A 14,223-nucleotide genomic window follows, 5' to 3' on the forward strand; every position below is an offset into this window, starting at 1 on the left:
TATGTTGTTTTCACTCACATTGTCACTTTAGAAACTAGCATCAGTCTTTTCACTCCTGGTAATGGAATTTTTAGTATTTGGTAGAAACTTTCTGTTGCTGAATGAATGTAAAATGTAGTAAAGTTGAATAGTTAGTCTTTGAAAAAAATATTGACCAACATGTTTTGCAGTAAGATGTGCTCATGGCTAAACTATTTGCATTATCTTGCTTGACAAATAAAGGTAGACAATTTTCCACTGTTGTGAACTGACTTCTACCTTTTTCTGCATGGTTTTTAACTCCTCTCTGTGGTGTAATGTCTCGATCATCAGAGACATTTTCCTGGTGGTGCTGATCTTTTCACTGGTTTGCTGATTTTGAATGGCTCTTTTTATGTTTGCACGTTTTTAATAATTTTCTTTTGTTAGGTAATGTATTACTGTTCCCCTGTCTTTTATTGTCATTTATTTAGCAGATCTAATTTGTCTGATTTATTATTTCACCCTTTGGAAGTGCAGGTTGTTTCCTAATAAGTCTTACAGTAAGTCTTTAAGGTAGTGCCGTTTTATAACCAACTCTCAAGTGTTGGATGTCAATCTTCCGGCTACAGCAGCCACAACGCAAATAAATTCTCAGCTATTAGAGGAAACACTGACTATGTATTAGCCTAACATGATTTGTTTAATGATGTGAATTTAATGTAATGAATTTTATTGAGTCATTTGTCACAACACCGAAATCACAGAAGCGTGAATGAATTTTAACATTTCATTTTAAATACTGTGCTTGCAGTGAGAGAGAATCTCTGCTACAGCGGATTTAAACGAGACCTGCAACAGATGGTTGAGTGAAGGCCTGGAGAAACGCAGGTGTACTCGGGATACAGCAGTGTGTGTGAGAGACACAATAGTGTGTTTCACTTGGTGGTTTGTCTACCTCCAAACAGCACCTCTCTCAGGCCCCTTTGATCTGAACACTGAACCTGCCCTGCTCTCCCAAAGTGAGACAGGCAGCCCTGTGATCCTCTAAACAACCCGTGTGTGTGAGTGTGTGGACGCACACGTGCATGTATACCTTTATGTGTGTGTGTTGGTGCTCCGCAAGCCTTTTTAATGCTTAAATAAAGACTCCGTTTTCCACCGGAGACATCACCCCAGTCTGTGTCTATGGGGAGCTGAGCTGCTATTGAGCTTTCTCTGTTCTGTAGGCCTGATAAAAGCATTGCCACAGTTCAGACACCAGCTCAGCAATTCATATAGACAGAGCTGAAGATGAGCCATAAATCATAGAACAAAGTGAACGGCCTTTTTCTCCCCTCTTCCCCTCATTCTCTTCTGTGTGAGTGGTATGCTTCACTTGTGACCTTCCCTCTTCTTTCTCCCTCATGTTTGTGTTTTTGCAGCACTCCTACTTCATCGCCCCGGATATCAATGGTCTGCCAACTATCCCTGAGAGTGTAAGTATTCACGGAAAACACAAGAAAAAGACACAGAAGGAGATGAAGAGAAATCCCCCTCTTCTGGAAACATCTCTGCCTCTAATCGTTTTTAATCAAATACACTTGCCACCGTTTGAAATTATTGCATCATTCTCTTGTTTCAGTGTTATCTCCTGTGGTGCTTGTACTTTTAATGTCGAAGTTCAATGATTGGCATGGGTATTAGAAGATTCAAACTGAGCACATGTTCTTTGTTGATTTTTGCATTCAAATCTTAGCTCAAATCTTTATGGCAAGGGACACCAGATGAAAACAATCACCAGCCTCACAGTTTTACGTAGATTGATGTATTATCTGTTGTCTAAAGATGTCTACGATTGAAGGATCAAAAGCATGAATGTAGTGTAAATTCATAATGCTCATCCATTTATTTTTACTGCAAAAACAATATCTGCCAAAAGATGGAAGTCCAAGTCCTTTTTCAGTCAGTACTGTATGTCTCTCTGTGGCACTCTCTGGCACTCTCAGTCTGTAGCATTGACACTTTACTGCAAGCAAGTTGTGCAAGGACAGTTTGTTATATACCTGAAAATCCTTCTGTTCCTGTCTATCTCCAGAGGAACCTGACAGAGTACTTTGTGGCTGTGGACATCAACAACATGCTCCAGCTCTACGCCAGTATGCTGCACGAACGGCGCATCATCATTACCTCAAGCAAGCTTAGCACTGTGAGTCCATTCCACACAAGTCATTGTCTCCGCTGCAGTCAGTGATTGTGTCGGACTTGTCAGGCACAAGCTTAAAATAAATGCAAAAACAGTTGGGATACTGCACCTACTTAAAGGAAGATTCCTATGTATGTGTTACATGGTTTTTAACATTTATTTCAACTTGAGGTGAACCTGTCTGTCACAAAATGCCGTTGATGTAAATCAGAATATGAGAAAATGTTTCAGAGTTTGTTCTTTTTGATTTCATATTGAATTCAGAGTTCAAATTAACCCCCCAAAAACTATAAATCTATCCAAGTGTGGCTGCCGCTTCCTAGATTGAACATGATTCCGTTCATCAATATTCCAGCGGGATATCAAACCCTAAATTGTATAAGAATATTCATCTGACATGGCTGCGCTACATGTACAGAGAGAGCTGCCGACCCCCCACCCATCCCTGCAGTCAGACAGCACCATCGCCAAGCTCTGACAAGTTGTGAAATCCACACTAAGATGGATTATTTGTGACTGTTTGTCTCATAAAGGCAACATATTAATGCCCCAAAAAAGCCTTAAATTATCCGTTATTACATGTCTTAACTCACTCGCATGATTTAAAGTCGCTTCTGTCTGCCTGTATGAGGAAGGGAATCTCTGTCGTCCTCCCTCTCTTCCTCCCTCTGTTCCTCATTCCATCCTCCCGCTGTTATCTTTGTAGCTGATGAGGCAGAGCCAAGTGTTTATGACAGATGACATGGGAGAGGGAAGTGATGTCATCCACGTCCTATCTGTATCTGTAGTGTAGCTGGGCCTGGTGTACTATCTACAAGTCTGCAGAACACTTAACAGCCGGAGGGGCCCGTGGTGGAGCTGGGTGCTGGAGGGGTGAAACAGCTCCCAAGGTCTCCCTCAGGAGCTATAATCGGGAGGAGCTGTAAAAAAAATTACCCAGCCCTTAGAGAATTTCACCTGTCTCCCCTCGGCTCCTCAGACCAGCGGCACCTCTGCTCGGGGTCTCGGCAGCACACAGCGCTGTGACACAAGCGGTACATGATGTAAATTATCAGACGAAAGGGTGAGAGTATTTTTCTTTTTACAAGGAAGAGGGGGTGGAGGTGATTTTTTTTTTTTTTTTTTTTTTTTTTTTGTCTGTGATTTACAGTTTTCTCCAGCTCGAAAACAAATCTCGGCTTGTTTTTATAACAAATATATGCCGACAGGATATTTTAAGAGCCTCCACGTCAGACCTTTACCTCTGTAAGCCTTTTATCCTCTGCAGTTCTTCATCCACTCAGCTATCCATCCATCTTCCTCAGGGAGAGGTGTTTTGGTTTGGTAGCGATATATGTCAGGCACTGTAGTACAAAGGTATTTTCACATCTCCACTGGGATTACTAGCAGGCCTAGTGTTATTACTGCTCCTGTGATGCGTTATTTTTGCTGTTGGGTAGATTGACCTCCTAGCTCAAGTGAAAATGGCTGCCATGATTCTTGAATTCAGCTATCTAAGTGTATACATACTTAAGTGAAAGCAGCCCCCACTCATTATCCCCACCACTGTCTTGTGATCAAATATCTTAAAGGATGTGAGATTCGTAATTTATGTCAGCGTTTGTCAGAAATGTTTGTTAAAGTGAGTGTTGGCAGTCGCTGGATGGACAGGTAATATTTCTATAGTCTGCTTTTCACAGATAGATGTATGAGGGAGGGTATTGTTAGTAACATCGTTAGTACCATCCAGCTGCTTTCCACCACCTCCGCCTGTCCAGCATTTCAGCCAAGCAGAGAGAAACAGGGAATAGAAAGAGGAAAGACACACACACACACACACACACACACACACACACACACACACACACACACACACACACACCCCGATATACTGCATTTATTCTGCCTGCTCTAGGTGCTGCCTGTGTTAAAGCCCCCGGTGAACCCAGCGTGTCAGTCTGTCGGTACATGGCTTCCGTGTCTAGCAAGCAGCCAAAAGCAAAGGAATAAATCATGATCTTACAACAATGCGTCAGTTGACTTATTGCTGTTTCGTGACCAGAGGTGAACGGTACCACTGTTTTAAAAAGCCGGTCGGCGGTGGCGCAGGGGCGGGAGCCAGCCGTGCGTGCAGCCTTGTCATAGGCCCGTATAATAGGACTGCATCGGCCCTTCCTCTAACTAGTCAGTTGGGAGGACCCCCACCACCACCACCACCACCATCGCCCCACCACCCTCTGTGTCTTTCATCTGCCGAGGCCCCCCAGCTCTCGAGCCCAGGCTCTGCCCTGCCTATCGCCCAAACTCACACAGCCCGGCCCCAGCACTGGCTGACAGCAGCCCTCTCATCAGGCTGTCAGGCCTATGCTAACAAGGAGCTATCCATCCACCGTGCCCTAGAGTGCCAGCTGTCTCTCTGTTTCCAGCCTTTTCCTCTGTTGTTCCTCTCCTCTCGTTGCCTAACTCCTCTCTGCCTCTCTCTTCTCTCTCTATCTTAGTTATTCTTTCTCTCTGACATATTATTTTCTGTCCATCTGTCTCTCATTCTCTCTGGCTACACCTCTCTTTTCTCTCTGACTTTGCCTCCCTCTTCCTGGGAGTCTTAATGTGTCTCTCTGTTGTTGGGCAACTGCAGAACATCAGGACATCCTCCTCTCCTCCTCTCCTCCCCTCCTCCCCTCTGCCCAACCTCCCCCCCCCGCCTCTCCTTCACCACCTTCTCCCGCTTGTCCTCAATAGACTTATCTCTGCCCTGTGCCATGTGTCTTAAGGTGTGTGTTGTTTCGCTGCACATGGGCATGCAGTGGCTGTTTTTGTTTTGTTTTGTTTTTTTTACTACATGCATCTGTTTGTGTGTGTCGTCTGCACTCACAGGTGTTTGTACCTTATGCCTTATGTCTTTCTGTGAGAGAGTCAGCGGCTGTGTGTGCATGAGTGGGAGGCCTGGCATTAGCTGTTGCCTGCGTTGTCCTGTGTTGTGGCCTCGCTCTCTCTTTCTCCGTGTGCTACCTACCTGTTTGTGGCACACTCGCAATTGTAGTGGGCCTGACACCAGTGTTTGTCAACACAAGGAAAAGCAGAGCGTGGGTAATTGGCGACTTACTCGGTGCACGGGAGGGGAGACGGATAGGGTAACACGGTAAAAAAAATAACAGGAGAAATGAGATAGAGGTGGCAATGGACAGAAGGATGGCAGGAGGAGAGGAGGAAAGCGGAATAAGTAATGAAGACTTGGGATGAAAATGAGGCTGGGAAAGGAGAAGAGAGGATTGAATTTGGAGAGTGCATAGGGATAGAGTTGGAAAGAAGCACTAGTGAAGGGGAAATGAGTGTTTAGGGCTGGTGTGAGGAGGTCAAGAGCGAGTCCGTTGATACCATTCCTCCTGTCAAATTGAATTACGTTGCCTGCAGCAGCTGCTATTTTTTGCGCATTTTACACTCAGTACAGTTTAACATGTGCAATAGGTAAGAACACAATGTAATACTGTTTATCATATAAATCTTGTAGAAGGGCTCATTCACCATCATACAGCCCCGTTATATGTAAAATGCTATGTAAGTGTGGTGTATTGGGTGTGTCCTTAACATGTCCAGTTACTCAGGTGAGAGGGTCATTGTGGCTGGAAATATTGTATTTACTTACCACCTCTGCAGAGCTCAGACTTGGTGCGTCCATATGTTTAAAGAAACTTCACAATTGAAATTTTATATTGATGTTCAGGGATGCAGAGGGACATGGGAAACATGTATTTATGTTTTTGTTATTTCTGCAAATCAATGTGTCTCCGCCTCAGTTACTTTGCTGTAGAAAAAAAACAATCTACATTACATCTATATGAATTCTAAACAAAGTTTAAGTATGCAGTGTTTTTGCAGTGCAGAAGTGCCACTGTTCAGTGCACTGAACAAGTGTGCATGCACAAAAAACACTTTTTCTCATTACTGTCTAGCACCAAGGGAAAGGGCGGGAGCTACATGCAGCTGGAAAGTCTTAAAAACACTTGATGGTGGTAAAACAACTTTGTGAAGACAACAGAAAAAACAACTATTAAATGTTTAAAAGCCATTCTGTCTGTCTGTGAAGTTTGGTTGGTTGTGACATTGCAAAGTTTCAGTTTGATTACGTTCAGTAGCACACAAATTCTACCATCTCCTGCTAATATATAATCTATACATTAGGTTTTAAGTTTATACTAACTGCAAAAACCCTATTCTAAGACATTTAGTTTGTTGTGCCTTGCCTGCACTATTACCATTTAGTATGAAAAAGGACACAGCAAGTGACTCACATTCAGACCACATTATTGACCAAACTGCTGTGTGACCTCTTAGCTGAGGTTTGGTGCCACCCACTTCAAAGTTGTATTGCAAGATTTATCTCTTCGCTTCATTCTTCGTTCTTCTCCAACCTTCACCTCCTCCCCTCCATATGTCTTCACGTCTTTTTGTCCCTCTCTGTTCTGTCTGTCCTTCCTTTAGTCTCATTGAATGGATCTGGGAAAACCAGTGTTAGTGTGGACACTATCTGTCTCAGCTACAGCACACTAAAAAGCTCTCAGGGCAAAACCAAAGACCTTGACTGCTTTTTGAAGCAGCCTGTCGCTGTATAATCGGTTAGCTTCTCTCAGAGGAAGGGGCAACACACACAGCCACACACACATATGCGCACACACACAGTATAAGAGGCAGGCAGCCCCTCATTACCGGGCAGAGCCCTGGTCCCTGAGGACTGGACCCAGCACCTAATCCTGTATTTGTTCTTGGGGACTGTATCTGTGATTCTCCATTGAATGGAATATTAAGCACCCAGGTCTTTTGTGGAGCGTGTAAGCCATTTGGCTCCACTCATCTATTATTTATCAGCCTGGCAAATATTTTATCAGCCTTAGCCTCTCATGACCCACTCTCATGTGAAGCCCCCACTCTAAATGAAGAAAAAAAGAGGGGTATGATTTCTTTTTTTCCCCCCAATTTATCTTCCTTTTACTTTTTGCCTCATTTGTTCTAAAACCTGGACAAGGACACAGGGATTTGCAGAGAAGGAAATATGTGAACTATTCCTCTGGAGTTCCCTCCAAGTTAGCTTATCTAAGGCAAACTGCCACCTCCATCGCTTTGGAGATAGCAAATAAAAGAATACTGAAATCTAGATTTGCTTTATAAATCATTATCTTAGTTTCAGACTCCCTTCTCGGCCAACTCCCCCAAGCCAGCCACCCAGCCCGAGAAGAAGAGAAGCAGAGAGACTCCTGTTTTCACTTTCAAACTGCGAGTAAATCATGCCAGTTGGGGGGCTCACCTTGAGGCCTGGTGGAGATAATTGGCGTTGGTTAGCGAGGTGTTCTGTGCCATTACCTCCTGGTACCAGTGAATGGCTGGGGCTTGTCTCGCACTCCCAGAGGAGGAATACACTAGCCTGTTGGCTCTCCACTTAGTGTGTGTGTGTGTGTGTGTGTGTGCGTGCACGCCTGACACGTCTACATATGTGTGTATGTTTGAGCGCAGTCAGATCGGTGACCTCTCTTCATCACAATTTAATGGCCCCATACTATCATCGCTTTGGAAGAGGGAGAAGGGTGTGATGGTTTTGATAGTCGCTTTTCCACCAAGTGCTTCACTTTCACACATTAATATTCATAGCATTGATTTATTTTCAGAATTAACAAAAAAACAAACTCTTTGCCAGGGAATTAATCCTGACAGGAGCGTGGCATTGTTGTGTTTTATTTGAAGACAGCAGGCAGCAGAAATATGCATATGCAGATACACAGAGCAAGACACCAATTAAATGTTGATTAAGTCCTAACTATTGTGGGACTGAGTGTATGAGAGATTGCACAAAGACAATAAAAAGATCATTTCTTTTTTTTTTTTTTTTGACTGGCCGATATGAAAAATGAATGCAGTTAAAACAAACATGCAAGGAGGGAGGCACATGAACACAAACACACACACTTTTTATTTTGAGCTTATTCAGATGTCCAGGCTTGATCTTTGGGTGGATTCAGAGGGGTGGGGGCCTCTTTTTCTTTCAGCGGTGGTTTTCAGCCACCAAGCTCACCCGCTTTTGGCCGGTCAATTGTGACACTGTGTGTGTCAGTGAGCAGGGGGTCTCCTGGTAGTTGTGCGTGTGTGTGATAGTGTGTGTCCGCTTCACACATTGACTGTGAAGCTGCAGCAGTATAACAGCGGCTGCTGCTCCGGGGTCCCGGCGGTATTGGCCTAGCCCGCAGTCTCTCTTGGCTAACTCATGTTTCATTCTTTGGCAATTTGCCCTAATGAAGTCCCGCAGGAGCCCCTCAGACCTCTGTTCTCTTTCCATATTTAATCATGTTATTTTAATCTGGGGGATGAGCTAACGCCTCTTTCTCCTGCTGTGTGTGTATGTCTGTGTCTGTGTGTGTGTGTGTGTGTGTGTGTGTGTGTGTGTGTGTGTGTGTGTACGTGCGTGTGTGTGTGTGTGTGTGTGCGCGCACGCAGCAGGTCATTACTATAGCTGGGTTTTCATGAGATGGGATGTCAAGAGGGGGATGCTTGCTTTAAGACAATGGAAGACTGACTTTAATTCTGTGTGTAATATTGGCTTGACAATGTAAAAAGCGTCTTTGAAAAGCAATGTCATCTACACGTGATTGCTTCTCATTATTTGTTAAAAAAGAGGTTAATTATTCCATATTTTCCCTTTAATTCCTTAGTCACAGTGGTTGGGGTAATTTTGATTTTCATGGCGACTGTCAGTACTGTTTTGGCTTTCTTTTGTTGCTTTTGTGCAGGTCACAGCACAATCCCTACATACTGACATTGATTTAAAAAGCAGTTAATTATGAACCCTGAGTATTTCCTCTCATTTCTATGTTCTAAACAAGTCAGAGGCAGTACTTGAGATTATTTTATGATTAAATTTTGTGACATCACATGCAATAGTGGCAATATTTTTGCTGTATTGACCCACCACAAATAAATCAATGGAGAGGACAACACTGCATACACCCTCTCTGTGTGTAAAGCAAGTGTTACCTTTCTTTAGGTCGATCTTTTCTATAGTTTTCCTTTCACATCAATTTTTCTCCTCTGTTGTTTCTCTGTCACGAGGTTGAAGACAAGCTTCTGTCAGCTGCTTGATCTTCAGCTTTCAGCTTGTTCTTCTCTTCCTCCAACAATAACTTGCAGGTCATATGTTCATCACAACCGTAGCACCAGACATGTCAGTGTACAATGTTTTTTCTGTAGCTTTTATTTGTAAGCAAGGAAAAAGGCTAATTGCATGTTTGGCAATGATAACTCGATGAAATCAAACACGTAGGACTTTGACACATCAACACAAGGCATCACCACAGCAGAAGGCTTGTTAAGACTTTTTTTATTCAACAGGATATTGTTTAGAAGGAAACAAAACTGTGGTTCTCTATAGAAACATAGTTAAATGAGACGTTTACTAGAAACAAGAACAGAAGGAAGTCACTGTATTAAGCTCAAATACATTATTATTTTTTAACTTGTTGCTGTTCCATTTCGCGGACTCTTCTTGGGTGAAATCAAACAAACTCTGCTCATAAATGGGTGTTTTACCTTCAGTTTTCTTAGTTTTTGTGTTGTTGTGTAAAGTTGTGTTGAGTTTGTCCTCTCATCTCTTTCCCTGTCTGTGTAGTTAACTGCATGTGTCCACGGTGCAGCTGCTTTGCTCTTTCCGATGTACTGGCAGCACATCTTCATCCCCGTGCTGCCCCCGCATCTTCTGGACTACTGCTGGTAAGGCCGACCACCTCTGAAGGACACGCACACACACACACACACACACACACACACACACACACGAGCACCATCAATATCATCATAATGAACGTTTACACCCCCCCTCCCATTCCCTCTGCTGTCACTTTCTCTCGTTTTCCAGTCACCTCTGAACACACACATACAAGCGTGACATGTAGACATGTAAACACACACCATGCCAGGTGTGCTCGCTCTGCACCAAGCTGTGCCACTAAAACCTTTGTGTAAAAGTGCAGCCACACATGTTCACACGTTCTCCCACCCCTTCTTCATGTTCTTGCGAGTCCTCTTATGGTGCTCCTTCTCTTGTGTGGCTCCTCAACGTAATGAACAGCCCGGATCACCTTGCTCCATATTTCATGCCAGTACTAGCACCACGCTCTCATCATCTTAGCTCTCTCAGGGGTTCATTACCAGCCATCCAGCGCAAATCCAACAAATCTGAATGGACTTGATTGAAACTGAATGGAGAGCAGAAGTAACTGCTCATCTACAAATCTACATGCGTTCAGGTCAACTTTAGATCTGTACATTTATAGAAAAAACACACAGTGGGGAAGTCAGCTTATGTAAAAGGAGCAGTTTTTTTTGTTGAATCCATGTGGATAGCTCTTACAGTACAGTGCTTCACCATGAGAGACACATCAGCTTTCAGAAGCTATTCATCACTGGCAGTGAAATGTGATTTTCAACACTCTGCGAAGACTCATCATTATCTTATTTAATCACAGGGGTGTCCTCCATGCACCGATTAGATAACTAAATTATATTAGATGCACTGCAAGTGTGCGTGTGTGCAGCACATCTGAGTTTCTAGCATGCTGGAGTGTGCTGTATGTGCACGTATTTGTGTAAATGGTGATGAAATTCAGAGCTGTGCATTCATAAAATAGAGAGTACAACAGCTACAGTGCAGAGCTACAGACCTGCTGTTTGTTTTTCTGTTACTTTAAGTTGATTACAAGCCTGTGGCTTCTGAATCATTCTGGTCAGGAATACACTGACCCAAAACTATGCAATTATTACTGCCTCTGTAAACCTCATCATAAAAATGGTTTCTATTATTTGACTGTTCTTGTTGATTTTATTCATCTTGCTGGATGGGAAACACTGTATGATTCAATCTTTCCTTTCCACTGACTTTGGAAATGAAGATAAATATCACATAAAATAAGAATGGCATGATAATAACCCTGCAAAACATAGTTTTCAGAGTAGAAAGAAAACTTTTAACACTTCAGCTCTTAAGCTGTTTAGAAAGTGTTCCAAACATTTTAATTCTTTACAAATCTACCAGGAGGATCACAGAATATACATCTTGTTAGAGAAAAAAAATGGAAGCCTTTGATGTTGTTAATATTATATTATTCAATTATTATTAAATGGACATTGCAGTTGCAATTAAGCTTTAGAGTTAGTATTCTAGGTAATAGTGTTGTATCACTCACCTGTCTTTCTGGTAAATAAAATTACACATCTTACAATAGTCCCAATTTTTTTAAAGCTCTTTTTAAGCCAATAATCAGTGACAGCAAAACTACTACTTAGAGGCAGGAAAAAACATTTGTTCACATTTGTACCTGGTTTTAAAAATGAATCCAGTAGCAGCAGCTCAGTTTGCTTGCCTTGGAACACACATCAGGTAATCTAATGTTTCACAGTCATGGGAGTTCTTGAGAAAATCATTTTGAATTGCATTACAACATATGGATGTTCTAATCATGTTATGACATGCACAGCTACATTAAAATACACACTTCTGATCCTTTTCTGTATATCCAGACCACATCTGTTACATTACCATAGTTTTTGTGTAATTTCCAGCTGTATCATTTGTAATAGTTTAAGCTGTTTATCATTTTTAGGTTTAGTGGCATTTATTTTGTAATGATCCAATGAATATTTTAATTTTTTCTTACCAGTTTTTCTGTGAAATTTCTATTTTTTTAGGTCTAACAATTATAAATGTTAAACTATTTCAATTTTAAATTGTACAATACAGAGAAAAACCACGAATCCTCACATTCAAAAATCTGAGTATTTTGGTAGCTTGCATTTGCTAAATAACATGAAAGATTAGGATATCAAGATAGTTATGAAAAACATTTCTGTACATTGATAAATCTGTTTTTTAAAGAATGTGTCAGCGTTACAGTAGCTTTCATAAATATTTATTTACTGCATGTAACCATGTGATACTGACATTACTCACAGCTTTGTTTTATTCTCTCCATCCACAGTGCCCCCATGCCATACTTTGTGGGAGTTCACCTTAGTCTGCTAGAGGTATGTTAGTAAGTCTGCGGGTACGTATATGCATATAAATGCACATCATAAATGTGTATAATTATACATAATGTAAAACCTTTTAGTTCATGTACTTTACACTGAGGGAGGATGCTGCGTTGCACTATATATTTATAATTCCTATTTATCCTCTAAATACATGGTCCACTAATGCTGCACCCGGTTTGGTGAATTATGCTCTTAATTAAAACAAACAAACCAAAAAAAAAGAATTTCAGTAATTTTTTGACACAGGCAACAGACACAAAAATGAGTGTAATCTTTTTCCTCTTTAACTCCATCTATTGCCTGTGTGCATACTTAACCAGAAGTACAAAAGACACAGAGAAAGCCAGGAAAAGCATCTGCAGACAAAGAGCTTTTCTACTTCCTTGTTAAACCTTGTGTTGGTTGGGGGGCAACCCATCACCAGCACTGCTGTTGTGTGTGAATGCATGTCACAAGAACGCACACATTTACACTTGTGTGTAAGTGTTAGTATGTAAGTGTTTGTGTGTGTGTGTGTAGTTGTGCAAATGCATATGTTGTAATGCACATATGTGTTTGTGTGTGTGTGTGTGTGTGATATTTGTCTGACAGTTGCGGCAGTGGCAGTATTTATCACACTCTGCATCCGTGACAGACCTTCTTTCCGCCACTACATAATTAGTCCAGATCAGCATGTGAGCCTCCACTGCACAGGCTGTCACAAAAGTGACAAACTAGAAATTCACACACTATGCTGCCCCCACCCCCCCACACCTGCCTGCATCCTGCAGCACACTGAAATAATTGTTGAATTTGTCGCCATCAGGATGCACACAGCACAGCACAGCATCACTGTGTTGTTGTTGATGCATGAGGTTTTGGTACTGTGGAAAATGTTTGCGCAGTCCAAATGTTTCCTCTCAGTGCCATTCTTCATTTTATGAGCGCGTGTCTGTGTGTGTTACAGTAAAGATGTTCTAATTTTTTTTTCTACGCGCCATTTTTCATCCTTAATCGTAAAGGCATGTGATAACAGTGTGGCTTTAAATGTGGCTGCTGTATTTTCTTGTTCCTGGAGCTTCAGGAAAGAAATGACTTTGTCTCCAAGGAAACACACCTGGGCCAAACCATGGTTCTAAAATCTTGATTTCATGATTTAATAATAAACCAAGTGATGTGTCTTGAGTCTTCATTATATTTAAAAACATCAAATACAGAAAAAATTACCAGTGCAATAATGATTATAAAACAGTAAAATAATGAATTGCTTTGTGGTGTCACAAGCAATTATATAAAATCGGTCCTGTTTACATTTAATTAAGAATAAATTGATAATGCAAAAATACTTTTTTAAAATTGTTTTTTTTTTTTTATGATAAGAACTTCATCTGCGTTGGGCATATTCATAGTTCTCCGGTATTTTAAGGTAGCGATCAGAATTGTTTTGAATTTCAGTGACTGTGTCTGTGCAGCTTTTAATAAGGCTTTACAATTTCTCTTTTAGAGAGTGCGCAGTCGATCGCTGGAGGATGTGGTCATTCTGAATGTGGACACAAACACCCTGGAGAGTCCTTTTGATGACCTGCACAACCTGCCCAGTGATGTGGTGAGACACACGCACACACTTTTCAGAGCTTCTAAGCCTTTTTTTCCTCATTACACATAACACACACAAGGTTAATTTTTCTTTTTTCTCAGTCTTGTCCTCCAACATAATCTCACACTCACATTTGAGCACACATATGCGTGCACCAACACACGTGCACACACACACACACCCACACACACACACACACACACACACACACACACACACACACACACACACACACACACACACACACACACACACACACACAGAGAGAGAGAGAGAAAAAAAGCACATACACATCCAGAAACTTGTCAAAGTATAGCTCTGTCCCCTCCCCACATCATTAATGACTGCAGTACTGGCTCCTCAGATTGTGGCTGTCTAAAGTAAACTCCCGTCGCGTCGTATGACGCTTGAAGGCAAACAGCATTCCCCGACCATCAGAGGCTTGTGGGAAAATGTG

At 41.9% G+C, this 14,223-nt stretch overlaps 1 protein-coding gene across 3 annotated transcripts in view; it reads left to right on the plus strand.

Annotated features, from left to right (window-relative positions):
• dennd1b (DENN/MADD domain containing 1B) overlaps nt 1–14,223 on the plus strand; it is a 106,993-nt gene that overhangs the window by 54,142 nt on the left and 38,628 nt on the right. For all 3 annotated transcript variants that reach the window (XM_023269876.3, XM_035947978.2, XM_023269878.3), the window contains 5 exons: nt 1,383–1,436; nt 2,036–2,146; nt 9,771–9,871; nt 12,136–12,181; nt 13,674–13,775. In XM_023269876.3, the coding sequence (XP_023125644.2) occupies nt 1,383–1,436; nt 2,036–2,146; nt 9,771–9,871; nt 12,136–12,181; nt 13,674–13,775 (414 nt within the window). The remainder of the gene's footprint in view (nt 1–1,382; nt 1,437–2,035; nt 2,147–9,770; nt 9,872–12,135; nt 12,182–13,673; nt 13,776–14,223) is intronic.

This window comes from Amphiprion ocellaris, chromosome 2, assembly GCF_022539595.1.
Source record: "Amphiprion ocellaris isolate individual 3 ecotype Okinawa chromosome 2, ASM2253959v1, whole genome shotgun sequence".
In the NCBI taxonomy this organism is placed as follows: Eukaryota; Metazoa; Chordata; class Actinopteri; family Pomacentridae; genus Amphiprion; species Amphiprion ocellaris.